Genomic DNA, 27841 nt, shown 5'->3' with positions numbered 1-27841 from the left:
GCCAACAAAGAAAACAAGTCTCGAGTGGCCGGCCATTGTTTAAGCCAAGGCAAAACTTTGCCAGCTCCAAACTTAATTAAAAAAAAAATAGAAGCGAGTCGCAAACTCACAGCGCCTGGATCATTCCCTTGGGTCAATATATATCCGCTGGATAAGCACATATTTGATGGCACCGAGCCCACTGCCGAGCGCCAATGCACAAAGCTAATGATGGCCAGGACCGCGAAATTGCGCGTAACTAATATTGACCAATATGGCTAATTGCGTATACGCCGTGCTGGACTCGAGTGCAGCAACTACTGACTGCCGACCGCAAACAGGCAAACACACGTGAAGCAACCGCCACAAAGGGAAGCCGTGCACATCGACGTAATAATTGTAATAATACAAATGCCGACACTTGCGGACAACAACTGCGTCCTGGCACAGAGCCAGGCAGGCAGCAGGTCAACAAGTAAGTGGAGTAAGTATGTACATACATATATATGTACGTGTGCACAAGTGCAACATCTCCATCATCGGCATCATCATCGTCGTGGCCGGGCGTTGCAGGTCGGAGTTCGGAGGTCGGAGGTCGCCAGTCCTGCGCTTGATAATGCTGTTGCGTCAGGAAACTTGAAATGAATTTGCATAAACTTCGGGCCCCGTCGTCCTGAGTCCCAAATTGAAATATGCCAGGCTGCCAAAACAAAAGCCAACGAACGGCAGCAGCAGCATCAGCAGCAGGTAAAGGAGGGCCACTCCTCGCACTTCGTCCTTCGTCCTGCGCCCTGTCGACAAGGGTTAAGAAATAGGTTTTAGGGTTGCCACGTTGGCAAGCTGACTTTATTTGCAATATGGAAATATTTTTCATTACCTTGTCTCCAACGGAACCCCAGTTTAGTGCCCCTACCCCAACTCCTTTCCATGTCAATCGCTGGCTGTCAAGACGCTGGAACTCGTATCTGCACTGCTTGTGGTTCAGCATGCGGATGTGGATGTGGATGCGGATGTGTATGCGGATGCGGATAGGGCTGCGGCGCTTGTCTTGGCATATTTTATGGCAATATTTTTGATATTCCCTGTTAGTCGCTCAACCACTTATATGCCAATTTCGCAGCCAAACTCGGGTGAAGTGAATTGAAGCGTAGCCAAATCTTCTTGTGTCTGGGCTTTAACTTCCAGCAAACAAAGGACACTCTTAATGGAAGTTTAATCCATAGTCATGTGAAGTGAAGTTTAAGAGTTTCGTGTTTAAAGTCCAAACAAAATAACTATTAAAGCCTAAGCAATCCATAGATGTCTGAATGCATCTTTCTGAACTAAAAGTTCAAGTTATAACGGAAAGGTTGGGTATAATAAGCGCTTCATGGGTATGTGAGTGTACTCCAAGTATAGTCAAAGGTTTTAAGTACAAATTAAATCAAATCGTGGACACATAATTGCACCCATGTTGCATACGTCCTTTAACTCTCTTCAAGCTCTTCAAGCTACGGTGACCATATGCCAACCCATCGATCCCGCTTAATGACCACTCGACCTGAACTGACTGCACTCGAAGTGCCCTTGCCGCTGGCTCTTCTGGCAGATGCGGATATGCGGATGTGCGGATATGCGAATATGTGTCGAGAGGGCTGAGAGCGAAAGTCACAGAGGCTGGTCCAACAATTGAGCCATTGAGTACCGATAAAGTCATTCCCGGAGCATTGGCATATATGCACTGAACTCCGGATACCAGATATATACATGCATACGTGCGGCATTAGTGGTAATCCCTAGTTTGCCAGATTGCGCTTATGCCACTCGTTTAAATTGAATTGCCACGGCGCTGCGCCAGCGACTTTTAATGCGTTCCATGCAAATAGAGGCGCTCCTTCAGCGCCAACTGCCGGGCACGGACAACAATTACGCGCATTATCCTTTCGACTGGACTCGGACACGGACACGGACACGAATCCGGATCCGGACGATAACACGGCGTTTGCTTAAACAAGCATAAATGCGAAGCGCTAAAAGGACACTAACAGCAAAACGGAAGCGAAACTGCTTAGTTCGCTAGTCGAAGTATCAATGCTCTACAAATATTTCAAATTTAAATTAAATAAACTAAAAATATATAAATTACAATGATCCCTGGACAGAATCTCATTATAACACAACTAAATTTGTAACATATAAGATAGCTGAAAGAATACCACATATTTTACTTAGCTTAATTGTTAAGTACCAAAATAGTTTATAACTTTTAAAAATGTTGATATTAGTATTGTTATTTCCAAATAGCTTCTAATTTATGTAGCCCAACATCGTGCAGCGCATAAGTGCTTTGAAATTTTAATTTGGCTAAGTAGCAGCCAGTGACAGACAGTGGCACTAGGATGCGAATACCTTGTTAGTGGGAATCACTCGGATTCGACCCACAGATACCCTGCATTCCCCAGAGAATCGAGTGCCCTTGGACTTCATTTCGTGGCCCAGAATGACCCAACCTCTCATCGCCCTGCTACCCAGCGTAGCTCGAAAAAACGCTAATTTAATTTTAACTTTGTGCATCCTTTCCTCGGACCTTCAGCAGGACCTTCTCCGCTGCTTGTCCGTTTATATATATGTACTTTGCCCACTCCAACCGACTTGTGTTTGATTTCGCTGTCAGCGTCTTTGGCACACTTTTGCAGCGCATTAGAGGGCTCAACTTTGCGGGAGTGGGGCGGAAAGTTAAAGTCAGAAACGGAGACGGTATAAAAAAAAATGAATCTCGAAACGGACGCGAAAGAGTAAAAGTAAAATATTTGTCCTGCCACGGCCATTGCAAGTGAACAGCGCTGATTGCGGCACTAAAACGAAACGGGTTCTTGTGCGGCGATAAGATTTTCAGCATCACCATCACCATCATCCGACTGCCAACTGCCAACTGCCAACTGCCCTTTTCATTGCGACTCCCATCTTAATCGGTCCTAAGTTTGGCCATCGCCGTCTAATGTGCTTGGCCAAACTTTTGGGCCCGGCTCAAAGGCAGTTGGCACCTCGGACCGCTTTCAGTTATTTACGCAGCGTCGCCTGAACCTGACAATCAACAGCAATTTGCCTCAGCGCCTGGGATCCGTACTCGAGTCCCGTCCACATCCACATCCGCATCCGCATCCGAATTCTTATTCTTATTCAGAAAGCATCCGATAAGCATAACAGTTGTCGTCGTGCCGCCGGCTTACACCTTAGAATCGGATTTTAAGGGTGGGTTCAGCGGTAGTGATGAGCAAATAAGCTAACAAATTAACAAAAAAAAACAAGTACATTCGGTTATTTATCAAAATAATTTAAAAATATTATTTACGAGTTATTGTCCTAATTAAACACATATTAGATTTTAAAGAGCGTCTACCATATCAACATGTCATATTTTATGCCTTTCCTTTTGGATGGTATTTTTTCTAAAGCTGAATGGTTTTGAAATAAGGAAGAAAAAGGATGTATTGCCACCTCTGGTGGGTTCGGTGGTTTCAGTGGGTGGTTGGACGGCTGACGGCGGTGCGCTGCTGCCAACAAATCGTCACCAGATGGCGGCGACAATAAAACGTTTTACAATGTAACCAAGGCGACGACAAGGAGCAGGATCCGTGTGGCCATGTGTGGACAACAATGTGCAACAAAGTTCATAATTGTTTATGGCGACGGCTTCGATTTGATTTTTATGTCTTCAGGACTTGGGGCAGTGATTGAGTGTTGGTCGCATGCCACAACCAAGGGGGAAAAAGTTAAGTTAAAGAAACCTTAGAGTCTTTACATGCACTAGAAATTCAATTAAACAATTGTAAAGTAATATATTTAATGGAAACTCACAACTAGTCGTTTCACAAACTTTCGAAACCATTTAAAACTTAAATACGTGCATGAATGGGACTTTAAATTCACCCTCATCCACGCATGGTATCTAAAGGTATTACATTATGACACATAAGTTGCTTTTCGTTTTCTATTTGGCTTAATGGCATAGAAACATTAGGGATGAAATTTCAGACTATAATATTCCCCAACCTGCGGGCCCCCAAACCCCCGCCAGTCCGTTGGCTTCATTATATTGAAACTTTGACGTCGTTATTTTGCATAATTTACAGCTCGCTTGAATGCAGCAGCCAAGTAGATTTCTATAACTACGCCGGAGATGGGCGGAAAATGCGGGGGAAAACTGCGCGTGTCGGTTGTCAACGCTACCTTGGCACATGCGAAACGTGAACTTCGAGACATCGAGTTAATGATTCGCACTTGTTCGCCCCCGCCACGCCCCCTTTCGACGGTTGCGAGGCAGTAATGAAGTTGATTTATTACATTACACGACTACTTGGGATCTTCGATTTCTTCTTCAGCTCAACGCACAGGGCATTGAACTCGGCATAGAAAATAGATACGAAAATAGACGCTTTGTGACTGCAGAAGTAGCCGCCGGCTGAACTCAAACATCTGTTCCGCTAGTTCCGCCGGATCGAACCATTTCCTAGATGGCTATAAATAGATCATGTAACGCCCTAACTCCAATATCAGACACGCGTCTGAGAAGGGCTAAATTTAGAATGTGGAGAAGTAGGGCCCGCCGCCAGCCACCCAAAAACATTAGTGTGGAGGCTCCAACTTCAGTTTCCTCAGGAGCGCCATGGAGTGCAGAGCTGTTCCCATTCTACCCACCTATTCACAAGCCTGGTTCGTAGTGCACAGTAACGGAAAATCTAATTAATAACTAACTAGTTATTATTCAACAGTGGTACTCCTATGCCCCGGAAAACGTCCCTCTGCCGTACACTCTTCGATTATGGTCCTCTGAACGATCCGGTGATCATACTCATAACGCTAGCCGTCGTAGTTGGATCCTTTTGCCTGCTCAGCGGATTCATTTTACTGTGCGTTGTGTCAAAAGCCTGGCAGGATGAGACTTCCGAGGCCATTCTCCTAATGGGTGAGTAGCAGTGCTATTAAATTCATGGTTCCTATGATGAATTTTCGGTTTCTAGCGATTGGCTTCTTCATCACGGCCTTGTCCTGCGTATCGTGGAAATTGACGCGAGCTCAACGAATTTCACAGTTGGTGGATGCCCTCGGCGTAGATACTCAAACCATTTAGCTTGAGTGTATCTAAAGTAAAACATTTGAAAACTACGAAGTTGCAATTAGTTGCAATATACCTGATAAACTCTAAAACGTTCAACAGTAAGGAGCTGTCCAATGTAAGATTGATCTTAAGTTGTTTTTCCTTTCCGCATATGTTAAAGAACATGCATTATCTTATCAATGTGACCTATTTAATAATTTCGTTTGCTTTATTAATAGCTGGACGGTAAATATATTTATAAACAAATTCGAATTAAGGAAATAAAGTGATACAATATAATATTTATGAGTCGAAGTGAAATGTGAATCACTGTAGGTCTGGATCTCTTGCCCAAGCTAAGACTTTATATTCTGGGTTATCCAGGGCACAAATCTGGTAATGTCCGTGTAAATGGCTGAGGATCCAAGGCCGCAGTACTTGGGTCCCTTGCTAACGATGCCCGTCTGGACGAATCGCTGCTGCCCACGGTAGAGATACGGATACAATAGGGGTCCGCCGGAATCACCCTGGCAGCTGTCCTTTTGGAAGGCACTGACGCACAGTTGGTTACCGATCAGCAAGATATTCCTGCCCATGGAGCACTGGTCGAGGCTCAGGCGGGTCACATCGCCCTCCCTGGGCACATCGGATAGCACATTCTGCTCGTATATGCCCCACCCGGTAACCTTTTGGTTTTGTCTTCCTTTGTCCCAGATGCTCTGCCTAACCTCCTCGTAAAGGGGCAGACAAATGGGTTTGATGAACTCTGCAGTGAGGATATCGTAATGTTATCACTGGTAGGTTAGTAAGTAACTCACGGGTGAACTCGATAGATCTTGAAAGGCGGAGAAGCGCTATGTCATAGTGAAGCGTGTCATCGTCGAATCCTTCGTGGACAACGGCTTCCTGTATAGGAACATCCTGGTAAGGAGGCAGGCAGATAACTCTTGTGGCATAGGTTTTACAATCTTGTTCCGTGGAGATTGTGTGCTCTCCAAAGCGAACTGAAATCCTGTGGAGTAAATAATTTATTTTATTTTATAAAGATAAACACATGTTTTGTATCTGTTAAGAACACTTACAATGAATTCATCACGCAGTGGGCGGCTGTCAGGACGTATCCTGCTCAATGTAAAATATTAACTGAGACTCCCTGCTTTCTGATTTACTAAATACTTACGTGGGGTAATCAAAGTGCCACCGCACGCAAAGGATAACCTCTCATTGGGTTCGGAAAGATTGAATTGGAGCAAGGCCATCCAAGGTCGAGATCCCATTTGAATCTCGCTCCCTCCAGTGACCTTCTGATCCCCGAATTCTCCACATGAAGTCTCACTGGTCTTCAGCAGCTCCAAGCCCGAATCGTTGATGAATTCCTCACAGCAAACGATTTTCTTTGGAAGATTGGAGTATCAGTATATGTCGCTTTGTTGAATGACCACTCACTTTAGAATTTGAAGAACAAAGGGCATTCCTCTTTATTTCCAAGTCCTTGGCGGTCAGCTGGCTCTTTGGCTTGGAAACTATTTTTGCGATATACTGACATTCTCTGTAGTGTACGCATTTGCCTGGCTTCTGATCGTAGGTGGTGCAGTATGTTGGATCTTGGGAAGGGAAAGATTACTACAGGTCGCCCCTCATATGCTGACACTTACAGGGCTTCTCCGTTTGGTTTCCCAAGGCATCTGCTTGCCGGGATTGTTGACCCAGTTTAAGGCATATGGCCAGGAGCAGCAATCGCAGAACCGTCATTGCGCCACCAAGCTCTGATATGAACTGAATGCAGCTTCTGCGGAATCTTTGTGGATTATCTGGTTGCAGGTCGCCTAGCTTGATTGCATATTGCAGTGATTAAATTTACAGAGAAACAAATAATGCTGCAGTACAGGAGGTTATTAAATATATATTTCAAATAGCAAAAAAAGTGAAGGTATTAATACTTGGATACCTTTGCTATTAATATCTTTGTCTTCGGCTAACATAATTGTATCTTAAAGCTAACTATCTAATATATTTATTAATAAATTTGCTCTGCACTGAAGAAAGATAGAATTTGCTCAGATCCTAGATTAGATACACATATTGCGAATTGTAGGTAACCAGAATTCGATCCTCACTCCATCCTGCTCTTAAGGACATGACCTACCCCTTGGCATCTGGAGGCGCGAAGAAAATGCAGCTGCTTGCGCCTACCTGAGATCAAATTTTCCTTGATCCTCAGTCCGAAACGAGAACTCATTGAGAGATGCCGCACTTGCAGAACATCGAGCGGGATTTTCCCCTTAACTGGACCTTGAATCCCATTCGGATCTCGAGTAGTCTCGCCGTAAATACTCTTTCCTTATATCGAAAGATCTCGCAAAACATGTGGCGCAGTTGCATTCAATTTTGCCATAGTCCCAAGTTCCAGCGATATGTTAGGTGAGTTTTTAGACATACATATATCAAAAGTGTTCCTAACCTAATTGATTCTTCCAGATTCCTCGAGTCCAGTCTCTGCCAGTTTTAAAGAGCAATGATCCAAGAAAATGCGTCGTCGCCTCGTCTTTCAAACAGATTGCTTCTGATTTGCAATCTTGGCACGTTGACGATGCCGAATTTGTTAGTTGAATTCATTATAGCGAAACGCAGAGAGACAGTCAACGATCTCGTACTGAGAGGGGTTTTCGCTTTGTTGTGACTGCAGAGTTCTGAAATACAATATTTTGTGGCATTGTAAGGTGCGACGAGCACCCGATTGGGTTTGGGGCATTTCCAAGTCGGCGGCTGGGAAACTACCCCTGCCGCGGCAATTCCACGATCCAACCTTCAGCAGGGGGAAAACACCTCGTTTGGAGCTGCAATAAATTCCGGTCGCTATCAAGCCAAGCGTTCAGTAACGTTTCAAAGCCAGACGCGCTAAGATTGCTAATTGCAAAGCTTCGACCAGTCGACGAGCATCAGAACATGGAGCACATTCGATTTGTTGCCAAAGTCTTTAGAGCCGTGATCGCCGGCACACTGCTGCTGCTGATGACCGCCATTTACCGGGAGGACAACAACTCCGGATCCCACTACATCCACCCCAGACACGCCATGCAGTAGTTCTTCAATCGTGGTCTACGAAGATCGATTCACCCTAGTCCGATGCAATCGAATCGCTCGAAAATGCGGCAGAAAAACCGGTTGCGTATCGCCATATCAACTAACTGCACAAATAATGTTAGGATTTAGAAACATAACTATATAAAACTCATCCCCTCGTAACTAAACTAACTTATGTGCTATAGAAATTAGTTCTAGGTTAAAAATAAAATATTAAATGCAATGTATTTAATGTATTTCGCTTATCTTGCATATAACATGGGATCGGGAGGGGTCTGAAATATCGATTAGCAAGCTATTCGCACTCTCCGCAAAACGAGTTGCAATTTCATGCGATCCGAACTTGTTTATAAAAAAATTTTTAATGGGCACGAGTGGGCCAATTTTAGACGACTTTTGCATGAATATCTTTCTTTGTCCCTGGCATACACTAGAAGCTGACCTTAGCTAATATCAGCAATAGCGTTTTGGTTATTGGAACAAGTGTTTTGAGCAAATTACATTTTCGTGCAAAATAACTACAACTGATATGAAGAACATTGGTGCATACGACTTAGTTTTGCGGTATTTCAGTATTTAAAAAATTTTTTAATAAATAAATAAAAAAATGACTAGAAAATGCATTATCAAAAATAAAATTTTTTGATTATTTTAAACTTACACAATACATTTAAACAATTTTTCAATGTAAGTGCGTATGTAAGTATCACCCTAATTTTACATCACCAACGCTTAGCCTAGCTTTCAACCAATGACGTAAAATCGACGTAAATGTTTTCTACATTAAATATGACAAATATATGCGAAACTTGGCTAAAATAGAAACTTTTGGAACTCAGATGGATTCAGTATATAACAAAAAAATCATAATCAATCAATGGAGATTAAGCCCTAATATTCTAAATTTTTTACAATGGCAAAAATTCTTTCTTCCAAAATTCTTTGGTTTTTAAACAAAATCTGTTTATGTAAATATACTTGACAAGAATCACTAGCTAAGTCGATCTGACCATGTCCGTCCGAATGGACGACGATTTCTGGGGAACTATAGAAATGTTAAGTACGAGATAGTCATTGTTAAGATTAGATGTTCTCTCTGTTTCAACTTTAAACCATTTAATTTATTATATAGTATAGTAGTACATATAACTGTTTAAATTTAAACAAAGACTAGCAATAAAGGCTTACTATTGATATTATATTATTTCGGGTAGTAAAATTCTGGCATGGTATCGCGCCATTTTTTATTCCTCGATGAAGGGTTTATATCCGTGGAGGGTCCGTATTGCTGTACCACCCGTTTGATCCAGTCTGCGTAGCTCAAGAGATCTGTGAATATGCCAGCGATCTGACACTGGCCCTTCACCCTGCTGGCGATGCCCAGTTGCACATAGCGGTCTGAGCCGTTGTGCCACATTTTGCGCATCTGCGGAGCCCCGGAGTCGGTGCTGCAGAGTTGACTCAAGGTGTTGCCGGCGCAGATCTGTTCGGATGTGGTATTCCTGTCATAGATTTCGGAGCACGTCCCTGTGGGTTGGCGATCGATGTTCATGGTCTGGAGAACTTGGCTCGATGCGTTTGGGCCGGTTTCACGCCAAACGGTGGTCGTAAACCAGGTGAGCTGGTCTATCAGATTCTTGAAACGGTTGCTTGCGAAAATGCAAATGGGACGTATGTGACCTGCATATATGAAATCCATCGATATTATAAAAATGTCCTACTCTTATTCCAACTAGACCCACGTAAGTACTCCACCCTCCTTCCGAGTCGCAGCATGCCGATGTCGTTGGTTTGGTCATTCGCATTGTAAAACTTATGCCTTATGCCCAAATCCACATTGTACTCCTGGAAGGGTTCCTGGCACATGTGGTTGACACAGTCCACCTTAGTCTTCGTGTTGTACTCTCCCAGGCGAACGGTTCTTTAAGAAAATAGTTTAATTAGATTCGCATTGAGTATAATCGAAAGATATAAATATGTTTTTAATGAGTAATTACATTTGCAAGTCGTCCGGAATACAGTGAGCTGCCGTTAAGACGAACACTGAAACGGAATCGAATTATATCTGCATGACAAGCATATTATTTGCAAACATACAGTGATTAATTAGAGTGCCAGAGCAATGGAATCCCTTTGAAGTTTCCAAGTAGGCCATCCAAGGATTCTCCGTCAACTTTGCATTCACACTTCGTGTAACAATTCTATGCGGAACCCCGCAATCCTCTTCCAGGAGCATTTGAAATCCTAGCACGCGAGGCCACAGGCAGCAAATTACTGCGATTCCAATGATGAAGCTGCTCATTGCTCGGAGGGTCATTCTGATATACTGAATACTCGAGCAGCCTCTGCCGGTTTTATTGGCTTCACAAAGTGGAAATCTTATCGCTGGTGCCGTTCGTGGAATTGCCGACAAGAGCATAAAATGTGCTAAGCAAAAGAAGGAACTTGAAAATATTATTCATCATTTTATTTTTGCTTTTGCTACATCTTGATCTGTACGCATCTTTCATCTTATTGTATGGGTTTTTTATTAACAAATTAATTCCAAAAAAAAAAACATCAAGTTAAATTGTAACTTGCATGCCCAATAATAATCATCCATGTATGTACAGTTTATTGGTCTTAGTATATGTGTTTATTTTGATTTGGTTTTATCACAATAAATACTACATCGTATCCCATCGGTGAAGTATTATACCTTTTTGATCCATTTGCCATATCGAACCACGTCCGTGAGAATGCTAACTCTGCTGCAATTTTCATACGTGTAGCTGGCGATGTCCATCTGGACGAAGCGATTCTCGCCGGAAATCCATACGTACCGACCTTGCGGACAACCGGAATCCCCACTACAAAGGTTAGCATCATCATTTCCGGCACAGATCTGTCCGCTAATAAAGTTATGTTTTTTACTTCAATGAGAACGCGGGATGAATTGGTATTCGCATCGCCAGACCCGAGCCCCCAGCCAGTGGCCTTGAACCAGGTGAACTCATCCAACACCAACTGCATACGTCTATGATGGAAAATGCAGATGGGTTGGATACGAACTGCAATCATAAAATCGAAAATAAAAAAAATCATAACATTTTTCTAATTAAAAACAAAATTAGAAGTAAACGAAATGTGATTGATAAGCGATCCGGCGCACATAAAATAGGTGGGCGTGTGCAGAAAGGCCATCCACGGATATCTTCCCAATCGCGCCGGAGTGCCATTTATGATTCTATAGGATATGTGAGGCACTACCCCGCAATTCTCCTCCAGGAAGTCTGACGAAGATAATAATAAGCGGGAATTGTATTTCGGCGGCAGCAGTATAAGTCATACACATTTTTAGAGTTCAGTTTAATAGCTTTAGTATACATACATTGTGGCATTAAAACGAAAATGAAAAATAATAGGAAGTTTCTGTTTCCGTCCCGAAATCAGAAGTCTTCATTAATATAATCATCTACAACATAGCTCTGATTAGTTGAATAATGATTGAACACTGACACCACATCCTGGATCCACCAGTAGAATTTCAAGACATCGGTATAAGCCTGTGACTCCTTGCAACCCATATCGTTCACAGTCGCGATGCCGAACTGAACATTCCGAGTTTTGGACAGATACCTAGAAGTCTGGATCAGTGGCGAACCGGCGAGGCCGTCGCAGGACCTCAAATTGCCCGGGTGGCCAGCACAAAACTGGGTGTACAAGTCAAGGTTAATGCACATCTCCGGCTTACTCTGGATGAGAATGGGTCCGAACTCCTTGGTTAAGGACACATTGCTGTCTTGCTTCCAGGCACTTCCGAAGAATCGACTAGTCGATACCTTCTGCTGCGGGTTAATAATAATGCAAACCGGCATAATGTAGCCTGGGAAAACAAAAACATTCGTGGTCAGGAACTATTCGTGTGTACAGCCTTAAATATAAACAAATACACACCTTTAATCTGCACTCTTTTGGTTAGTTTCAGTAGACCGATGTTATTGGCTAGCGAGTCATTGTTGAAAAGTCGGTACCTCAGAGAAAAGTGCACCAAGTGATCTTCTGCCAATTCATCTGGAAACCTGCCAAACTCTCCCAAGCGAACTTTACTGCGAGCACAAGAATAAGTTTACTTTAGCTGAATTAAATTAAATTATATTAAATTACTTACACGGCACTTGGTCTAATACAGCTCGCTGCAGTCAGTATGAAAACTGGAAGCAAATGCATTGTTATTTACATAAATATGGTATTATATGGTAAGTTCCATGTGGTGAATACCATCAGTTATCAGTGTTCCGGCGCAAAAGATACTTCCATCCTCGTGCAATAGAGCTGTCCAGGGGCCCAAAGATGTTGAAAGCTCATCTCGCATAAGACCGCATTGCTCGTGAAGATAACTCGCCGATCCAGAATAGGAACATATAACAAGCAGACTGGCGAGCAACGCGATAGTTAATGTGGCGTTCATTCCGATCGAATCAGCGCATTCATACTGAAATTCAAAGAAATCTTTTCGTATTGAGCGCTTTTTTTCAAACCACTCTCAGTTTCTCTTCAGGCTTTATCAGCGATTCGAAACGACGGCTTATGAGGTCGATTCCGTGACTCACTGGAAAACACAACAACAATTTGCGAGCTTACTGAATTTATAGAATTTTAAGTAATTAAAGTGTAGTGTAAAACATTTTTATTTTGAAAAATCATGTTGCTTGTTAAACAACTTCCAAACGCGAAAAGGAGTTTGTCGAATAAATACGTTTTTTATTCTTAAAATGCATTTAATTTCAATTAACCAGCATTGCCCTCCGAATCCAATTAATGTAATTTGGCACATATGTATAGACTCCTGGGCTTTGGCAATCCGTTGGGCCATAGCTTACGATGCCCAGCTGTAGGTAGCGTTTGACTCCGTCGAAATCGACCCTGGTCACCAGAGGTCCTCCTGAGTCGCCGGCACAGGTATCCCGTTCCTCATGGCCGGCGCAAATCTGGTTTCCGGTCATATACGCACGTAAACTCCGGCTGCAGTAAGCGGCTTCGTATGCCCTAAGTTCCGTGGTCTGCAACAAATGGGGAAACCCATTTTTTTTGGTCTGTCCCCAGCCGAAGGCCTGATATGTAGCCACACTGGGCGCACTAGCGGGATTTAGGAGTATGCAAATGGGCTGGATATGAACTGGGTAATGGAATCATGGTTAAACAAGAGAGACAGCTATAGTCGAGTTACTTGACTATCAGATACCCGTTACTCGGAGAGAACATCGATAGAATCGATAGAAACTGACAACTTAAATGATGCGTGCTTCCTGTGGACGTGTGGCAACTTTCTGAAACAAACAAATCTGTATCCTTTCAACTTTCTAGCTTTTATACTTCATGGAGACGGACAGACGGTCGGCCATGACCAGATCACCACGGCTAGTGATCCTGATCAAGAATATAGGAAACGCTTTCTTCTTTTTTTTTTAGAATATAGGATTTAGAATACTTTTTTAACCTACGAGTAACGGGTATAATTGTTCAGGAACAACTTACCATTGAAATTAATACTCCTGTCCACTTTCAGGATAGCTATGTCGTTGACTTGGGTGGCAGGGTTATAATATCGATGGGTTATTGCCTTCATGATGCCATACTCCTCCGAACGGGGAGAGCAATTCGATCCCTGGCAGTCGGGATCCGTTCTTATATTGTGTTCCCCCAGTCGCAATCTCCTAAATCGCAAAATCAAAAGCTTGAGTAAATAGTATTGTGTAAAAGCCGGAAACTTACAGATTGGGAAAAACGCAATGGGCGGCAGTAAGTACGTATCCTTAAATAAGTTTAATTAGCCATTCAAGTGTATTATATTTAAGTATATGTATAACTAAATAACTAACTTGAGTTTAGGATCGATCCTCCACAATGCGCTATAGAATTGTTGGTCACATAGACCATGAACGGTGCGGATCTAATCACAGCTTCCTTCCCGTTCACGATCCTCATGGACGTTGGGGATTCATAGGTAACCCCGCACAGCGGGTTCAGGAACTGTGCGTCCACCATCCTCTGCTGGAGGATCAGGCAGATGGCGATGGCAACCCAAGCCGGAGATGTCTTCATTTCGTGTGACTGTTCTATGCCTACTGAACTGCGTGCAACTGACGTTGATTGTTAAGTAAACACCATGCTGTTCTTATCAGCTCATTAATGGGAATCCATCATCATCATTCCAAGAAATCTATGTATGTACATATCTCTTAAAGTGTAATGGCATTATGAGTAAACAAAGCTCATCGGATAACAACCATTTTTTATTAAGCGTTTTAGAATAGTTGAATTAATAACCTTTTGACAGCATAACGTATTGGATCCATCTAATGTAATTCGGAACATACGTATACACTCCCGGACTTTGGCACTTGTCGTCGCCAAAGCTCACGATACCCAACTGCAAGTAGCGCCAAACTCCGTCGTAGTTCACCTTGGTGACCAGAGGTCCGCCAGAGTCGCCGGAGCAGGTGTCCGATCCCTGAAATCCGACGCAAAGCTGATTATTTGTGATTGGCATGGACAGCACCGAACGGCAGTGGCGGTTGTCGTAGCGGGTGAGAACCGTGGTCTGCAGCACATTGGCGGAGTGATTGGTTTCGGTTTGGCCCCACCCGAAAGCCTGGAATTCGTGCACAAAGGGCGCTGCAGCCGGATTGAGAATCAGACAGATCGGTTGTATGTGGACTGGGAATAGAGACGGTTCTATCATTGAGCCATATGTGCATATCCATACACACCATTAAAGCGAATGTTCCTGTTCAGCTTGAGCAGAGCAATATCATTGACCAGAGAGCGATCGAAGTGCTTGTACTTCGTGGCCAAAACGATGTCGAATTCTTCGGCAGGGGGAGAACAAGATCCGCCCTGGCAGTCGGGATTTCTGGTAATATCGTGTTCGCCCAATCGCACCTTTCTGGATCGGATTAACCATATCTTGTCAAGCTGAGACATCAGTACAAATGAGGCATACTTACAGATAGGGCCTCATACAGTGAGCTGCAGTTAGAATATATTCTGCAATGGAATGAATCTTAACCAAGGTAGTCATTAGATAGCTGCAAGATACGAACTACTGGAGATGATCGTTCCGCCACAGTGGATCTCGGAGCCGTTGTACAAATAGGCCATAAATGGAGCCGATTTCAGCATGGCTTCCTTGCCACGAACTATTCTAGTGGACACATTGGACTCATAGGATACTCCGCAGGACGGAATCAAGAAGTTGGCGGCCACTTGCTCCTGGAGAACCAGGCAGACGCACATGTAAATGTAAATGGACGTCGATGCGAGAAAAGTGCTCATTTTGCGAGACGGTATCTTGGTTACTGAATCCCCAACAACTGGTGTTAATCAATAAATGGGAATGAAGCTGCATTAATCAGTTGCAATTCCTTGGAATTAATTGCATTACACAATGCACAGCAAAGAATATTTCCAATCCAGTTGTTTTATATTTTAAAAATATATATTTTACATTTAAAAAGACAACAGCATTGAAAATCAGAGGATCAATAGGCGTACATTTAACCCTTTTTAAGGACCTCCCACTTTTTTATCTGAGATGCACATAAAGTGGAAATATTTTATAAAAAGCAAAACCAAAAAAAAGCACTCTCTATTTTACAATTAGGTATTAATATTAATTTAAGATTAAATGTTTGGCATTATCGGTGCGGGCACATGGGTGTTCTGCTGCACCACGGTTGCGATCCAATCGGTGTAGCTGTACACATCCGTGTAGACCCCGATTCCGGAGCACTCGCTGCTGCCGTAGCTGACGACTCCGAATTGCACGGGACGCTTTTTGTGCATGTGACTCACAATCTGGAAGAGCGGACCGCCGGAGTCTCCGTTGCACGTATCGGATCCAAGGTGTCCGGCGCAAAATTGGTTCTGCTGCACAGGCCTGCCAAGGGCTTGCCAGCAATAGAATGGATCATAGCGCTGTAGTTGGGTGATCTGCAGAGTACCTCGTGTCCTGTTTGTTTTAGTCTCGCCCCAGCCGGTGGCAATAAACCACTGCATGCTATCGACTAATTTCCTTTTGGAAGTATCCAAAATGATGCAGATGGGCGAGATGTGAGCTGCAAAACGATACTGAGTATTTGGACCAAATGGAGTCAAATTGGAGTCGTCCAATCAATCACACCTTTGAAAGTCACAAAATTGGCCAAGCGAATCAGCGCGATGTCGTTCAGGTTTCTGCTCTCGGAGAACTTTCCATGCCGGATGGCCATGTCCACGTCGTGCTCCTCAGCCCTTGGGATGCAGATCTTTCCGACGCAGTCCTCTGTCGTGGTATCATCGTACTCACCGAGTCGCACCTTTCTGCTCAAACGAAATCGATTGGAAATAGCTTACTTATATTAAATTCTATATGTTGATAATTTTAAATTAAAAGAAAGATGACCATACTTACATCGCATTTCCTTCGTTAACACAATGCGCTGCTGTCAGGACAAACCCTGCTGAAGGAATCTATGGTCATCGCTCCAGTATTCGACTACACGCACATACTTACGCTGGGTAATGAGAGTTCCTCCGCAGATTAATTTGGTGGAGGTATGGATGTAGGCCATCCAGGGATTTGAGTCTATGATCGCATCCTTGCCACCGGTTATTTTAAAAGCGATAGTATTAGCAGTAAACCCACATCTTGGTTCCAAGTACTCTCCATTGCCCAGAGAACAGAGGACTCCAATGGCCAGAGCTGTGATCGCTGCAATAGCGCCCCACATCTGTACGATCTGTCAGCAAACTGCCGGAGCTGACCGTGGATCGTTTTTATAAGTACATTAAAATGTTAAGAGCCTTATCTCTATAATTCATAATTCTTTGTCGAGGAAACACAATGTCTGAATACTCTTAATTTTATGAGTAAACCATATTTTTTTATCAATTCAAGGGTCAAGGTCAGGCACACATTTAGCTAGTTCTCAGCGTTTTAGAAGAATTAGACTTAATTTATATTTACATATGTGCATTTATTTGAGTATAAGTTATTATACCCGTTGCTTGAAAAGTTAGAGGGTATAGTAGATTCAATGAAATTTACATTCGAAAAGAATGTAACAGGTAGAAAGAAGCGTTTTCAATATTTATTCTTGATCAGGATCCCTGGTCCGTCCGTCGGTCTTTCCGTATGAAAGCGAGAAACTCTTTTCTTAAATATTTTAAAACTGAGCAAATAGAAACTTAAGAAAAAACCACATGATAATTATTTGTAATTATTTGTATTGTCTACACATTTACATTTATATTATTCAGTGTCCAGTGACTCGACTATCAGATACCCGTTAAAATAAATAGTCACATTTCATAGCTGACTTTTTTCAACATATTATGAGTGGTGAGTAGTTTCACAATAGAACAGGTCCCAATACAGATATTTTTTGGGGGCGCGTTACCCTTTGCGGAAGAGGGTGGCTGTCAGAGTGGCCAAAAAACGGGGTCAAACACCCGACCAGGAGCCATGGCAACGTGGCCAGGACACGGGCTTCAGTGCGGGTGTGGTTTCGACTTTGTTTACAAGCAGCCCAGGCAGTAAGTGTCCGGATTCGGATTGCAAAGCTGTCACAATGAGCACTCGAAATGTGATGATAACGGACCTGGATCAGCCAGATCCGGAGCAGCAGCAGCATCATCAAAATCCTAAAAAGAACCGAAAGGTTCTTCAAACTCTGTCGGGCAATTTTAATCGTCGCTCACGAAGCGTGGAAGTGGAAGTAAAGCGACAGGATAACTTGGGTGTTGTCCACAAAGATCGCAAAAAGGATCGCTCTATTAACTCGCTGGTAAGCTGATCGGATTGGTTCATATATCCCCAAATAACTATCCTGAAACAGTTGCAAGCCAAGGACCAGCAGTTGGAGCAGCTTGTGCAGCGATTAGCCACCCTGCATCGATACAACGACCAATTCGCTAAGGAGAATGACCAACTACGCAAGGACAGCGGCCAGCTGGAGCGGCGTCTTTCGGAGGCGGAGCAGCAGGTTGCCAATTGCACCCGCTGTCAACAGCTCGACCATCGTCTGGACACCGTTCTTGGCCAGAATCGAACATTAGCCGGCGACGTGGACATGCTCAAGACGCTCGTCTTCAGGCTGAACGTGCAAATTGAGAGTTACCAGGATCAACGGCGTCTCGGTGATGGTGCTCCTACTTGTGGAGGATCAGCGAAAGTTAGCTCCTCATCTGCTCCGCATCCGCCACTGCCCACTCACACGTTGGGACCACTCCTGCAGGCCTACGATGAATCGCTAAGGGATAAGGACGCTCTTTTGGCTCAATATAAAACAGAGTTCGAGCACTTCACCGGGGAACTAAAGCGAGCGCTGGAGGAGAACACAAAGCTGGTAAGGAGTTGAAAATCCAATCCAAATTCACCCCACCTAAATGTAATTCCCAACAGCTGCAGTCCCAGGAGCAACTGCGTCGTGACCTCGGCGGCTGGCGAGAGGAGCGAGTGTGTCTGCAGGCCCAACTAGGAGTATGCCGCTCCAAGGCGGAGACGCAAACTCACAAGACGGACTTGGCCAAGGAGAAGCTGGTGGAGGTGATGCACTGCTACGAACAGCGCATGCAGACGCTGCTCCTGGACATGGACCACCTGCAGGCGGCCTACGCGCGAACTAAGTCCGAACTAGCCGCGCTCAAAAGTGCCTCATCGGCTGCGCCAGCTGCGGTTGCTCCTCCTCTTCCCTCCGAATCCGATGCACTGCATCAGTGCAAAGCCCTGCTGGAGCAATTGCGGCAGGAGCATGCGAGAGAGCGAACTGCCCTCCAGGAACAGCTGCAAGCCACCACCGCACGGGCAGCTTCACTGGTCCGCAGCACGGAGAAAGCCAAGCACAGCAGAGATCGGCTAAAGGCTCGTCTGAGAATGGCGCTGCAGTGGGCCCAAAAGCTGGAGGCAGGGCAGGCTGAGGTGCGCGATACCTACGAGGCGGTACGCCGCCTGGAAGTACTTGTCCAGCACAAGGAGTCACAATTGCGCGGATTGCATGCCCGGAATGCAGAGGAAATGGACAAGTTGCGTCATAAGTTACAGCAGAAGGAGGAAACGATATGTGCGCTGCTCAGAGGAAAAATGGAACGCAGACCGGCGGTGGATTAACGCTTAGAACATAGTTTTTAACAATTAAAAATATATAATTTCAATACAAAATACGTTAATAACTTAGCGTAGAAAGCTTTTAAAGCACAGCAGTCCGGAATCAGCCGGACTCCACCTGTTCGGAGAGCGTCCTGTCCGCTGGCGCCCCCGATCCGGAGCCGGAGCCCGCGCACACCACACAGGCCTTGGGCACAGTCTGCTCTATGTACATGGTAATCCTTTCCAGTACCTCGGGAACCACGGAGCACATTACCTGCTCGTATCTCTGGGATCCCAGCTGTGCCTGCAGCGACTGCAGCTGCCACTTGAGATACTCGGTAAGGGGAATCTTGTAAACGGGATCTTTGAGCACCAACTGACGGTGTCGGTCGTCGTGATAGGTCTTGGCCGGGTAGCCCTTGGTGTGAAATTCCTCGATGACGCCGCCGCCACCGCCCAGCTGCTGCTGCAGATCGTCCAGCTCGTGTTCGTCATGAATGACCAATGAATCATAGAAGCGAGGCGTGGCCTTTGACGCACCCTCCTCGGTGGCGGCGTACTGCTTGTCCATAACCTCTCCCAACGTTTCGTCCACCAGCTGCAGGATATGTGGCAGGCGAGCAAGCAGCAGCTCATTGCTTCCAAAGATCGAGGCGAAGGCCAGGCAGAAGAGCTTTCGCTTCTCCGCGTGCGTGTCGGGAACCATTGGGAACATCTCGATCCAAACGTCCAGGATGCGGGCTAAAGCATCTGCTTGTGGCAATTGCTGCACCACCGACATGAAAACAGACTGGTCAATGAGCAGGGTGCGGGCCACGATGGTCAGATACCATCCCATTGTCATGGGATACTCCTGCTTAAGGCACACCTGCTGGAAGACAAAGGGCAGTGCTGGGCGCACCAGCCGCAGTCCTATCGCCGCGTCCGTTTTCAGGCATGTCTCGAAGATCCGCAGCATGGCAATTATTCCCTCCACGCGTAGGTCCTCAAAAGAGCGCACGCAGTAGGCCACGAAACCCTCGCCGTAGCGACTCAGATAAGCCTGAGCGTCCAGCAGTATATAGGCGTGAATCAGCTGCAGCACGGTGCGTAGATTCTCCGATGACATCTCGATGATAGGCAGAAGGTGGTCGCACAGACCAAGTAGCTCGGGCGTCAGCGCAGTCGAGTTCCCAATCACCGCCAGCCAGAGCATGATACCATCTTCGATGAGGTAGACGTGCGAGGGTTGCTGTAAGAAAAGAGGTTAGGTATTGTAACTCATAAAATTATATATTTTAGCTTGTTTTGCTTATATGTGAGAGTATGTTATTAATTGTATTATTTGTTACAGATAAGATTATTGTGAAAGAAAGAATGCTAAACCATTCAAAATAATCAGTACAGCCAGTGTTGACCTCAAGATGAAATCGCTGTCGATTGCTAGTTTCGCCATTCTGGTTTGTCTGACACCGAAGCTAAGAGCCCAGTTTATTGATCCCGATTGCGGAACTACCATCGATCTTCCGCCCAAATATAGAATCGTTGGAGGTAGAACTGCAGATATAGGATCTAATCCCTGGATGGCCTACTTGCACAAAAACTCGTCTTTAGTTTGTGCAGGCACATTGATCACAAAAAGTTTGTACCTTCGAAATTTTGTGCATTGTATTTAACAATGATTTTCCTAGGGTTTGTACTCACCGCAGCGCACTGCCTGCACAACTTCCATTTGTTGTTAGTATAAAGTATAAACTCGTATTTAATTTAGAAACTAACTTAATTCTAACACAGAACGGTTCGCCTTGGGGAATACGACACATCTACACGCATCGATTGTACGTCTGAGTTCTGTATTCCAAAGTATGAGGAGTACAGCGTAGTGAACGCCTACAGCCATAAATTCTTTGATGAAGGACAAGACGGTCGGAACGACATAGGATTGCTTAAACTAAATGGAAGCGTCGTTTACAAATGTTAGATGCCACCATATGTACCCATTAGTTTTTATAGTTTCCTGACTATTATTCTTTTTTGCAGTGTTCATTCGACCAATTTGTCTGTTCCGGGTTCCAGGCCAAGTACCCTATATTTCCACCTACAAGGCCGCTGGATGGGGTAAGACTGATCTATTCAACACCGCCACAGTTCTGCAAACAGTGAATCTGATCAGGCTTGACCAAAGCGACTGTGAGCGATCCCTGCGCACTTCGCTTTCATACGGTCAATTCTGCGCTGGACAGTGGCGGGCGGACACCTGTAGCGGTGACTCAGGCGGTCCGCTGTCGAGTAAAATGTCAAATGGCCGCATAACCCGCACCGTTCAGCTAGGTATTGTCAGCTATGGTCACAACGTGTGTCGAGGGCCAGGAGTCTACACAGACGTTCCAAGTTTTACGAACTGGATACTGAGTATTACCCGCTGGACTCAAAACTGATTTAACAAAAAAAATGTATAGCATATTGAATTAAACATAAAAGATCAATTACCTGAAGATCCGTGCTCAGCTCGATCACGCTGTAGAGGAAGGGCTTCATGGGCTCTGGGACATCCCGTATGGTTCGAACCAGCTGCTCCAGGGTGCCAATGATGGCGCAGCGCAGTAGGTCGTGTTCCTCGCTCTCGCGCCACAGGAGGGGTAAATACGCGATGAACTGCAATGCCTGCGGCTCGATGTACTCGCTCATCTTCTCCACAAGTAGTGTCATCGTGCCCAGCACCACGATCTTGGTGTCGCACTCACCGGCCTCATGGAGCAGCAAGAAGAGGGCCTCAAAGAGGGGTGGAAAATACGGGTGGAACGCTTCCGGCATGAACTCAAAATCGTCGATCAACAGATTTAACGTCCTGGCAGAGGCCAGCCTTGTGGGCATGTCCTCTTGCGGCCGGAGGAGATGCAGGCAGGCTTCGTAAGCCAGCGGTCGCAGCTCTCTGGGCAGCTGGACGCCAACCCAATGGCCTACCATCCAGATGATGCGACGCCGTAGGATCCGGAAGTTGGGAGCTTCCACGCGCAGCTCCGCAAGCAGTTGGGATGTCAGCCATGCACCGAAGTCCAGCTTGTTAAAGAAATGAAAGGCTGCCTGGCCTACGGCATTGTAAATGGCGTCTTTCAGCAGAATGGCCTTCAGGTCAGATTCCGGGGTCAGCTGCAGCTGCTGGGCACGTCTTACGAAACGGAGCACCTCCTGAATCATCACTTGCGAGTGCTGAGTAAAACAGGTGAAATAAAGGGTCTCCACGCTGGGCCTTAAGGCGTACTTCCAAGCATCACCACCACCGTCGTCCTGGTCATAGCCCTCTGGATCCTGCTGCCACTCCTCCAGCTCCTGTTCAGTGAGCAGAAAATAGTGCGTCACGATCTTTTCACAGATGTAGCTCACTCGCTCAGCTGTGAAGAACTTGGCGTGGCTTTGAGCAGCGCTGGCTAACAGCTCATCCTCTATGGAAGCTCCACCTTCTGGCGGTGCACTGATGCTATCGTTACCGCTCTGCATGATTCCTTTCAGCATGTTCAGCGCCTGTATGGCAAAGTTTTTAAAGTTGATACGATCGCCGGCGTCAAAAATGAGGGCGGTGCCCTCGTGGAACACATAGTGGAAGCTGAACTCCAGGGCCACTGGAACGAATCTCGCAAAGGAGACAGAATGCCGCTCCATCAGTTCATTGAGGGTCTTCATCATCTTAATCACAAAGCGCTCCAATTCGGTGAGTATCGTGGCAGTGCCTGGCGTGGCCGATCCCACTTTCAGTTCATAGCGCAGTTCGAGGCACTGTCGCAACCGCTGGAACAGCTGCTCCACAAAGTTCATGTGATCCGTTGACTTGTACGGCTTGGCACAGCCGTAGACCACCAGCTTGCGCAGGGATCTCATCACCACATATGCACGTTGAAGGGCATTGAGGGCCATGGCCTCGTCCTTTCGGACGAGTTGCAAAAAGCGCGTCGTAAGTGGTGCCCAAATGTCCCACGCCAGATATCCAAATATCTGCAAGCCCAGCTCCTGGAAGGCCCGCTGCTCGGCCATCAGTCGCCGTGAGGCCAGGGCCTTGAGGACATAGTGTAGGACAATAAGAATACGCTGTTGCAGGGCCGAATCGCCATCCGTACTGCAGGACTGCAGCTGCTTCATGAGTGTCGGCAGCAGATCCGGCCAAAATCGCGGGTAATCCGTACGTGCCAGACGACCCAGGAGCACAGCTACCTGCAGGGCTACCTGAGGCACCTCCTCTGCGTCGTAGTGACGCAGAAGTACTTCCCGGATCTGCTGCTTTTGCTCCGCGGGCAGCTCCTGCCTCGAATTGGGCCGCCAATAGCGCTCCACGCCATTCTTTAGGTAGACAGCCGCCATCCAACGCACCTTCACCTCGGAGTCTTCCGTACTGGACACCACGTCGCCGCCGCCACCTCGTCGCATACTCAGACGTGCAATCGTGGGAAAGAAGCCAGGCTGCTGCTCCCACTCGCGCAGCTGCGCCTCCGCCTTCTGGACAATCTCATGGCTCGGATTTGTGGCCGCCTGCAGTGTCTGGGCTACCAGCTGCTCCACCGAAGCTCCAGCACCCGCTGCGGCTGCTCCAGATACTGCTCCCGTTGCCATTTCCATCACACGACGCCTCCTCTTGCGACGCTTGCGAGGACGAAAATTATTGGCAAATTTCTGCGGCGCGTGCTGCTTCTTGCTTGAATTTCAGTGTGACCGACTGTGAATGCTGGAAAATACTAAAACAGCAAATTTAAATATAAATCATTTTGTAAAAAAAATTGCAATTTAAATTATTGTTTATTAATGGAATTTTAAAAGAAATTACAATATATGAAAATATATATATGTTCTTCATATTATTTTTTAATTTAACAATTACTACTACTAAAATAGTATTTCTGAATATTTAAGTAATTTTTAAAGCGTTTACACTTTTTGTTATTGATGCTTTTTGTTGAAATGGAATTTTAATTGGGTTAACAATATATGAAGTTTCTGATGTTATGGTTAACTTTATCAAATAAAATGGTTTTCATATCGCAGGACTCAATATATTTCGACTTAAATATGTAATGGAAAACTATTCGAAAGATTCTCTACGCCTTAACCAATTTCCCGATCCATTCCAAGTGTTCGAGAACATTGGTGTAGACATTTGGAGCGAAAGGCTCGATCCTGCCGAAACTCGCCAGTCCGACCAGGCTGAATACCTTCCGGTTTCCGTTGGTTAGAGGGTTTACCAACGGACTGCCACTGCCCACGCGCAGGAGATGAGGAGCAGGGCTTTCAATGCACAACTGTTGCTCTACGATCTCCTGGTGATCCTCCTGGTAGCACTCACTAGCATTTGTCCGCCGCACCGCCACGTTAGTCAGCGTACCCCAGCCAATGGCAATGAGATTCTGGCCGGGATCAGCAGCACGCTTTCGGAACTTCTGCTGCTCGGCTTCGTTGCTTGGCGAGGGCAGGCAGATCGGTCGAATCGATTCTAGCCGCATAAAATGTACAGATTATGATTATGAAGCTAATCGTATGGCCTTTGGAAGACACTCACCCGTGTACTGCACTTTTTGGCCCAGTTCAAGCAGAGCTATGTCGTTTTGGCCCCGGCTAACGAATTCGGGATGCTTGTGGACAGATGCGACAGCGTAGGTGTGCTCATCACCTTGTCCCAGTTCAACCTTTCTAGAAGTATGTACATACAATTGAACTGACATTACTTATCATCCTTCTCCAGCTGAAGGATCACAGTACTCACAATGCCGTACTTTCGGGAATCAACTGCGCCGTTGTCACCACGAAAGCTGCAAGGAAAACACATTAGTAATCTTTTCGAAAGAGGATAGGAAAGATGCCAACTTTTCGAAATAAGTGCGCCGTATGAGATCATAAACGAGTCCATGTAGACCTCAGCCAACCATTCGAAGGACCTGATCGCATCGGGACCTCTTCTATCCCAGCTGTGGAACCTGCCGTCGCCCAGACATCCAGCATCCAGTAGGTCAATATGGGGTAGCACCACCTCAATGTCCGCATCCAGGACAACACGCTCGATAAAGTCAATATGGGCCATTACGTTGGTGTAAACGCCGAAAACTCTGCAATATGTGCTGCCAGAGCTGACGATTCCCAACTGTGTTACTCGCTTGATGTCATCGAAGAACATCTGTGTGTACAAGGGTCCACCGGAGTCGCCTCCGCAGGTATCTTTGCCGTCCGAGGTGCCGGCACAGAACTTTGTGTCGTCCGAATCGTACCAATACGATGTCTTACATGTTTGCCTGTCTATTTTGTCGATCTGGACCATTTGAAGCTTGTTACTGCTTTTCCCGCTGTCCGTTTGGCCCCAGCCGACTGCAGTGAACTGCTGGATGGCATCCGTTTGCGGCTTGTGTTGGGCGTTCAATAAAATGCATATCGGTTTGATTTGTGGCTTGTAAACGACGCTTCTTTGCAACCTGAGCAGCGCTATGTCATTGCTATGGGTTTTTATCTCGAAGGAATCGTGCAAGTAGACCCTCTCCACGTTGTATGTCTCGTGGGAATAGTCGCTTTCACTCGTCGCCAGGAGATGGTACACACCCAATGTAACTGTGCTGCACATCATATTTAATCATTCAATAATATTATATTGTTTATCCATTCAAGGTGCTTACAGCTGAGTGCTCTTTATAATGCAATCCCGATCGTTGCAGATGCAATGTGCGGCCGTCAAGACGAATTTGGTATTAATCAGCGATCCTCCGCAGATGAATTTGTCTTCGGTTTTGATGAGGGCCATCCACGGATTCTTCAGTTCCCCCGCATCCACTCCACCTACAATCTTTGGTATTGCCTGCACCGCAACTCCGCAGTCCTCCTCCAAAAGGCGGGCCGATCCTCGACCCACCGTCAGCATCCAAGCGAATAAAACAAGCCATGCTCTGCACATTTCCAGTGAAAATCTTTAAACACACTGAAAGTGAGCTGCTGTGCGTCGTGAATTTTAAGAAGAGCTTATCAGCTATGAGTATGATTTTCCTGTTAATATTTTTACCCTTATCAGAAAGAGCGGGATTGTGCGAAAAGTGTTCCAGAGCTTAATAACTTAACTGAGACTCGATAACAAAGCCTTTCCTTGACCTTTTTGAACAACTGGAAAGTTGAGAAACAAAGTTTATGGGAAGAATTTTGGTAGATGCCCATTTTCAGAACATATATATATAATTATTTAAATATTATATATATTTATTTATTTATAGATAGTTATTTAAAAACTCGTCGTAAAACACATTTGAAACTATTTACATAACTACGCTCGATTAGCAAATAAAAAAACATTAAATCATAAATTTATTATAGGTATTTTCATTTGTTTAAAAATCACAAAGAACACTGTGTCTTACGGTCACACCTCCAGAAGAGACCGTTACGCTGCGGCACTAAAACACCTACTAAAAATACCAAATACGGTGCTGTTAAGCGCCTTCCAGTGCTGTAAACGGCAACTGTGTCATGTGATAGAAACCAGCTGACCCGTACATTTTCCAGAGTCAGGTTTTAATTTCGCTGTCCACATCGCTCGTAAGAAAAAATAGAAAAAACCAATCGAAATGGCTCTGCACTCGGCAATTAAGGGAAAACTGATCAGCGTTATCGGCGACGAGGACACCTGCGTGGGCTTTCTGCTCGGCGGAGTGGGCGAGATCAACAAGAATCGCCATCCCAACTTCATGGTGGTCGACAAAAATACGGCCGTCAGCGAACTGGAGGACTGCTTCAAGCGTTTCCTTAAGCGGGACGATATCGACATCATTCTGATCAACCAGAACTGCGCCGAGCTCATTCGTCATGTGATCGATGCCCATACGTCGCCCGTGCCCGCTGTTTTGGAGATTCCCTCCAAGGACCATCCGTACGACGCCAGCAAGGACTCCATTCTGCGTCGCGCCCGCGGCATGTTCAATCCGGAGGATCTGGTGCGCTAATTCCTCGAATTCTGCTCGAGGACACTGTTTCGTATTGCTGCAACCGCCAGAGTATTGCTTTACACCCTGTAAACAACTATCCATAGATTCAGTGCTTCGCTTTTGTTCTTATCGTGTATTTAAAGACATTTATTAAATGGTTTTCGTTGTATAAATAGATTAAAATTAAATTGTTCCACACCAAATACTGGAAGTCTGATATCTGGAGTTTTTCCATCGAAAGGTATTTCCAGCTATGTCAGGTAACAGTCTTCCAGCATAGATACAGTGCGCATTCGCTAAGTTAAAAATATGTTAAGCCACTGAAGTGGTCTTCATTCTTACAACTCTTTTTGGTATATTTGTAAGAAGTCTTATTGTCTAAAATGGCATGCCCATATTGGTTCTTTATTTATCAGTTTGCCAGAATACATTTTTTTCCGGTAGATAAGAAACTTGATTAACACTGCTACACAATAAAGCGGTATCCAGAATTTCCAAATCAAAACAAATTAGATATTAAATTTTGAAATAAGATTAGCCTTGTTAAAATGTTCGATAAATTTTTAAATGAGTTTTTGTTTTTAAGTTTTGGTGTTGCTGTTTTAAAGAATACCTTGTATAAATGTACCAGATAACAAAAAGTTCAGCGTGCTGTAAAGTCTGTTATCAGCTATT

The 27841-nt window shown here is 45.2% G+C and overlaps 14 protein-coding genes across 18 annotated transcripts; 5 read left to right on the top strand and 9 right to left on the bottom strand.

The window, feature by feature from the left end:
- The first annotated feature begins 4480 nt into the window (after positions 1-4480).
- Positions 4481-5337, top strand: LOC117135641. Its single transcript, XM_033296018.1, has 3 exons — positions 4481-4671; positions 4731-4924; positions 4980-5337. Exons 1-3 carry the CDS (start codon positions 4625-4627, stop codon positions 5087-5089), a joined length of 351 nt encoding a protein of 116 aa, XP_033151909.1. The 5' UTR covers positions 4481-4624; the 3' UTR covers positions 5090-5337.
- Positions 5338-5353: 16 nt separating this feature from the next.
- LOC117135633 (serine protease grass-like) lies at positions 5354-6878 on the bottom strand. Its single transcript, XM_033296008.1, has 6 exons — positions 6712-6878; positions 6503-6660; positions 6237-6450; positions 6139-6178; positions 5875-6068; positions 5354-5822 (listed from the first exon to the last, which is right to left on the bottom strand). Exons 1-6 carry the CDS (start codon positions 6806-6808, stop codon positions 5413-5415), a joined length of 1113 nt encoding a protein of 370 aa, XP_033151899.1. The 5' UTR covers positions 6809-6878; the 3' UTR covers positions 5354-5412.
- Positions 6879-7918: 1040 nt separating this feature from the next.
- LOC117135643 lies at positions 7919-8376 on the top strand. Its single transcript, XM_033296019.1, has one exon. It carries the CDS (start codon positions 8003-8005, stop codon positions 8138-8140), a length of 138 nt encoding a protein of 45 aa, XP_033151910.1. The 5' UTR covers positions 7919-8002; the 3' UTR covers positions 8141-8376.
- An 865-nt stretch (positions 8377-9241) lies between these two features.
- On the bottom strand, positions 9242-10554 carry LOC117135634 (melanization protease 1). The gene is made up of 4 exons (XM_033296009.1): positions 10238-10554; positions 10138-10183; positions 9883-10061; positions 9242-9820 (listed from the first exon to the last, which is right to left on the bottom strand). Exons 1-4 carry the CDS (start codon positions 10455-10457, stop codon positions 9342-9344), a joined length of 924 nt encoding a protein of 307 aa, XP_033151900.1. The 5' UTR covers positions 10458-10554; the 3' UTR covers positions 9242-9341.
- A 225-nt stretch (positions 10555-10779) lies between these two features.
- LOC117138535 lies at positions 10780-11461 on the bottom strand (the record flags this gene model as incomplete). The annotated part of the gene is given in 2 exon segments (XM_033300673.1): positions 10780-11050; positions 11053-11461. Coding segments are annotated over 2 exon segments (627 nt in total), but the record flags the coding sequence as incomplete, so codon positions are not given.
- LOC117135640 (transmembrane protease serine 3) lies at positions 11452-12618 on the bottom strand. The gene is made up of 4 exons (XM_033296017.1): positions 12401-12618; positions 12291-12333; positions 12077-12228; positions 11452-12005 (listed from the first exon to the last, which is right to left on the bottom strand). The coding sequence occupies exons 1-4, from the start codon at positions 12588-12590 to the stop codon at positions 11569-11571; spliced, it is 822 nt and encodes a 273-aa protein (XP_033151908.1). The 5' UTR covers positions 12591-12618; the 3' UTR covers positions 11452-11568.
- Positions 12619-12695: 77 nt separating this feature from the next.
- LOC117135639 (serine protease grass) lies at positions 12696-14253 on the bottom strand. The gene is made up of 4 exons (XM_033296016.1): positions 14002-14253; positions 13895-13934; positions 13658-13836; positions 12696-13298 (listed from the first exon to the last, which is right to left on the bottom strand). The coding sequence occupies exons 1-4, from the start codon at positions 14222-14224 to the stop codon at positions 12907-12909; spliced, it is 834 nt and encodes a 277-aa protein (XP_033151907.1). The 5' UTR covers positions 14225-14253; the 3' UTR covers positions 12696-12906.
- A 151-nt stretch (positions 14254-14404) lies between these two features.
- Positions 14405-15485, bottom strand: LOC117135637 (serine protease grass). The gene is made up of 4 exons (XM_033296012.1): positions 15226-15485; positions 15130-15169; positions 14893-15068; positions 14405-14839 (listed from the first exon to the last, which is right to left on the bottom strand). The coding sequence occupies exons 1-4, from the start codon at positions 15455-15457 to the stop codon at positions 14442-14444; spliced, it is 846 nt and encodes a 281-aa protein (XP_033151903.1). The 5' UTR covers positions 15458-15485; the 3' UTR covers positions 14405-14441.
- Positions 15486-15643: 158 nt separating this feature from the next.
- LOC117135635 (serine protease grass) lies at positions 15644-16926 on the bottom strand. Of its 2 annotated transcripts, none has more exons than XM_033296010.1 (4): positions 16677-16926; positions 16575-16623; positions 16305-16483; positions 15644-16239 (listed from the first exon to the last, which is right to left on the bottom strand). In XM_033296010.1, exons 1-4 carry the CDS (start codon positions 16891-16893, stop codon positions 15806-15808), a joined length of 879 nt encoding a protein of 292 aa, XP_033151901.1. In that variant the 5' UTR covers positions 16894-16926; the 3' UTR covers positions 15644-15805. The 2 variants fall into 2 exon arrangements, with proteins under 2 accessions (XP_033151901.1, XP_033151902.1); XM_033296011.1 differs by having other exon boundaries at positions 16575-16620.
- Positions 16927-17693: 767 nt separating this feature from the next.
- Positions 17694-19284, top strand: LOC117135632 (protein Cep89 homolog). Its single transcript, XM_033296007.1, has 3 exons — positions 17694-17949; positions 18001-18510; positions 18567-19284. The coding sequence occupies exons 1-3, from the start codon at positions 17734-17736 to the stop codon at positions 19269-19271; spliced, it is 1431 nt and encodes a 476-aa protein (XP_033151898.1). The 5' UTR covers positions 17694-17733; the 3' UTR covers positions 19272-19284.
- LOC117135631 (importin-11) lies at positions 19283-23939 on the bottom strand. Its single transcript, XM_033296006.1, has 2 exons — positions 21720-23939; positions 19283-20481 (listed from the first exon to the last, which is right to left on the bottom strand). The coding sequence occupies exons 1-2, from the start codon at positions 23835-23837 to the stop codon at positions 19372-19374; spliced, it is 3228 nt and encodes a 1075-aa protein (XP_033151897.1). The 5' UTR covers positions 23838-23939; the 3' UTR covers positions 19283-19371.
- Positions 20407-21681, top strand: LOC117135638 (serine protease 7). Of its 2 annotated transcripts, XM_033296013.1 has the most exons (5): positions 20407-20495; positions 20584-20870; positions 20921-20966; positions 21024-21205; positions 21270-21681. In XM_033296013.1, the coding sequence occupies exons 2-5, from the start codon at positions 20654-20656 to the stop codon at positions 21665-21667; spliced, it is 843 nt and encodes a 280-aa protein (XP_033151904.1). In that variant the 5' UTR covers positions 20407-20495; positions 20584-20653; the 3' UTR covers positions 21668-21681. The 2 variants fall into 2 exon arrangements, with proteins under 2 accessions (XP_033151904.1, XP_033151905.1); XM_033296014.1 differs by lacking the exon at positions 20407-20495 and having other exon boundaries at positions 20777-20921.
- Positions 23940-24271: 332 nt separating the features above from the next.
- LOC117137802 (serine protease 53) lies at positions 24272-26422 on the bottom strand. 3 transcript variants are annotated; one of them, XM_033299475.1, is made up of 6 exons: positions 26254-26422; positions 25874-26186; positions 25077-25813; positions 24976-25021; positions 24772-24902; positions 24272-24705 (listed from the first exon to the last, which is right to left on the bottom strand). In XM_033299475.1, exons 2-6 carry the CDS (start codon positions 26146-26148, stop codon positions 24314-24316), a joined length of 1581 nt encoding a protein of 526 aa, XP_033155366.1. In that variant the 5' UTR covers positions 26149-26186; positions 26254-26422; the 3' UTR covers positions 24272-24313. The 3 variants fall into 3 exon arrangements, with proteins under 3 accessions (XP_033155366.1, XP_033155367.1, XP_033155365.1); XM_033299476.1 differs by having other exon boundaries at positions 25874-26183; XM_033299474.1 differs by having other exon boundaries at positions 25874-26422.
- A 295-nt stretch (positions 26423-26717) lies between these two features.
- On the top strand, positions 26718-27369 carry LOC117138191 (V-type proton ATPase subunit F 1). Its single transcript, XM_033300097.1, has one exon. The coding sequence runs from the start codon at positions 26810-26812 to the stop codon at positions 27182-27184; it is 375 nt and encodes a 124-aa protein (XP_033155988.1). The 5' UTR covers positions 26718-26809; the 3' UTR covers positions 27185-27369.
- Positions 27370-27841: the final 472 nt, after the last annotated feature.

The sequence above is a fragment of the Drosophila mauritiana genome, chromosome 2R, assembly GCF_004382145.1.
Source record: "Drosophila mauritiana strain mau12 chromosome 2R, ASM438214v1, whole genome shotgun sequence".
NCBI classification, from domain to species: Eukaryota; Metazoa; Arthropoda; class Insecta; order Diptera; family Drosophilidae; genus Drosophila; species Drosophila mauritiana.
Note: the sequence above shows the minus strand (reverse complement) of the source record. Positions and strands in the feature narration are given on the sequence as shown.

Excerpts from the sequence above, each read along its gene's own strand:
- LOC117135641 (XM_033296018.1), top strand. The coding sequence starts at position 4,625 with ATGGAGTGCAGAGCTGTTCCCATTCTACCCACCTATTCACAAGCCTG. Across the intron at positions 4,672-4,730 it reads CCCACCTATTCACAAGCCTG|TGGTACTCCTATGCCCCGGA; the intron begins GTTCGTAGTGCA and ends ATTATTCAACAG. Across the intron at positions 4,925-4,979 it reads CGAGGCCATTCTCCTAATGG|CGATTGGCTTCTTCATCACG; the intron begins GTGAGTAGCAGT and ends TTCGGTTTCTAG.
- LOC117135633 (XM_033296008.1), bottom strand. The coding sequence starts at position 6,808 with ATGACGGTTCTGCGATTGCTGCTCCTGGCCATATGCCTTAAACTGGGT. Across the intron at positions 6,179-6,236 it reads TGGCACTTTGATTACCCCAC|GATACGTCCTGACAGCCGCC; the intron begins GTAAGTATTTAG and ends TACATTGAGCAG. Across the intron at positions 5,823-5,874 it reads AAGATCTATCGAGTTCACCC|AGTTCATCAAACCCATTTGT; the intron begins GTGAGTTACTTA and ends TCCTCACTGCAG.
- LOC117135643 (XM_033296019.1), top strand. The coding sequence starts at position 8,003 with ATGGAGCACATTCGATTTGTTGCCAAAGTCTTTAGAGCCGTGATCGCC.
- LOC117135634 (XM_033296009.1), bottom strand. The coding sequence starts at position 10,457 with ATGACCCTCCGAGCAATGAGCAGCTTCATCATTGGAATCGCAGTAATT. Across the intron at positions 10,184-10,237 it reads TGGCACTCTAATTAATCACT|TGTTCGTCTTAACGGCAGCT; the intron begins GTATGTTTGCAA and ends ATTCCGTTTCAG. Across the intron at positions 9,821-9,882 it reads AAGGAGGGTGGAGTACTTAC|GTCACATACGTCCCATTTGC; the intron begins GTGGGTCTAGTT and ends TCATATATGCAG.
- LOC117135640 (XM_033296017.1), bottom strand. The coding sequence starts at position 12,590 with ATGAACGCCACATTAACTATCGCGTTGCTCGCCAGTCTGCTTGTTATA. Across the intron at positions 12,229-12,290 it reads TGTATTAGACCAAGTGCCGT|TAAAGTTCGCTTGGGAGAGT; the intron begins GTAAGTAATTTA and ends TTGTGCTCGCAG. Across the intron at positions 12,006-12,076 it reads CAAAAGAGTGCAGATTAAAG|GCTACATTATGCCGGTTTGC; the intron begins GTGTGTATTTGT and ends TTGTTTTCCCAG.
- LOC117135639 (XM_033296016.1), bottom strand. The coding sequence starts at position 14,224 with ATGAAGACATCTCCGGCTTGGGTTGCCATCGCCATCTGCCTGATCCTC. Across the intron at positions 13,837-13,894 it reads CATTGCGTTTTTCCCAATCT|GAGATTGCGACTGGGGGAAC; the intron begins GTAAGTTTCCGG and ends TTTGCGATTTAG. Across the intron at positions 13,299-13,657 it reads CAGGAGTATTAATTTCAATG|TTCATATCCAGCCCATTTGC; the intron begins GTAAGTTGTTCC and ends TCCATTACCCAG.
- LOC117135637 (XM_033296012.1), bottom strand. The coding sequence starts at position 15,457 with ATGAGCACTTTTCTCGCATCGACGTCCATTTACATTTACATGTGCGTC. Across the intron at positions 15,170-15,225 it reads CGGAACGATCATCTCCAGTA|AATATATTCTAACTGCAGCT; the intron begins GTTCGTATCTTG and ends ATTCCATTGCAG. Across the intron at positions 14,840-14,892 it reads CAGGAACATTCGCTTTAATG|TCCACATACAACCGATCTGT; the intron begins GTGTGTATGGAT and ends CTCTATTCCCAG.
- LOC117135635 (XM_033296010.1), bottom strand. The coding sequence starts at position 16,893 with ATGTGGGGCGCTATTGCAGCGATCACAGCTCTGGCCATTGGAGTCCTC. Across the intron at positions 16,624-16,676 it reads AGGAACTCTCATTACCCAGC|CAGGGTTTGTCCTGACAGCA; the intron begins GTAAGTATGTGC and ends AGATTCCTTCAG. Across the intron at positions 16,484-16,574 it reads GTTAACGAAGGAAATGCGAT|AAAGGTGCGACTCGGTGAGT; the intron begins GTAAGTATGGTC and ends TCGTTTGAGCAG.
- LOC117135632 (XM_033296007.1), top strand. The coding sequence starts at position 17,734 with ATGAGCACTCGAAATGTGATGATAACGGACCTGGATCAGCCAGATCCG. Across the intron at positions 17,950-18,000 it reads ATCGCTCTATTAACTCGCTG|TTGCAAGCCAAGGACCAGCA; the intron begins GTAAGCTGATCG and ends ATCCTGAAACAG. Across the intron at positions 18,511-18,566 it reads TGGAGGAGAACACAAAGCTG|CTGCAGTCCCAGGAGCAACT; the intron begins GTAAGGAGTTGA and ends AATTCCCAACAG.
- LOC117135638 (XM_033296013.1), top strand. The coding sequence starts at position 20,654 with ATGAAATCGCTGTCGATTGCTAGTTTCGCCATTCTGGTTTGTCTGACA. Across the intron at positions 20,967-21,023 it reads CTGCACAACTTCCATTTGTT|AACGGTTCGCCTTGGGGAAT; the intron begins GTTAGTATAAAG and ends ATTCTAACACAG. Across the intron at positions 21,206-21,269 it reads TGGAAGCGTCGTTTACAAAT|TGTTCATTCGACCAATTTGT; the intron begins GTTAGATGCCAC and ends TCTTTTTTGCAG.
- LOC117135631 (XM_033296006.1), bottom strand. The coding sequence starts at position 23,837 with ATGGAAATGGCAACGGGAGCAGTATCTGGAGCAGCCGCAGCGGGTGCT. Across the intron at positions 20,482-21,719 it reads AGCTGAGCACGGATCTTCAG|CAACCCTCGCACGTCTACCT; the intron begins GTAATTGATCTT and ends CTTTTCTTACAG.
- LOC117137802 (XM_033299474.1), bottom strand. The coding sequence starts at position 26,148 with ATGTGCAGAGCATGGCTTGTTTTATTCGCTTGGATGCTGACGGTGGGT. Across the intron at positions 25,022-25,076 it reads CGGCGCACTTATTTCGAAAA|CTTTCGTGGTGACAACGGCG; the intron begins GTTGGCATCTTT and ends TTTTCCTTGCAG. Across the intron at positions 24,706-24,771 it reads CCAAAAAGTGCAGTACACGG|AATCGATTCGACCGATCTGC; the intron begins GTGAGTGTCTTC and ends TTATGCGGCTAG.
- LOC117138191 (XM_033300097.1), top strand. The coding sequence starts at position 26,810 with ATGGCTCTGCACTCGGCAATTAAGGGAAAACTGATCAGCGTTATCGGC.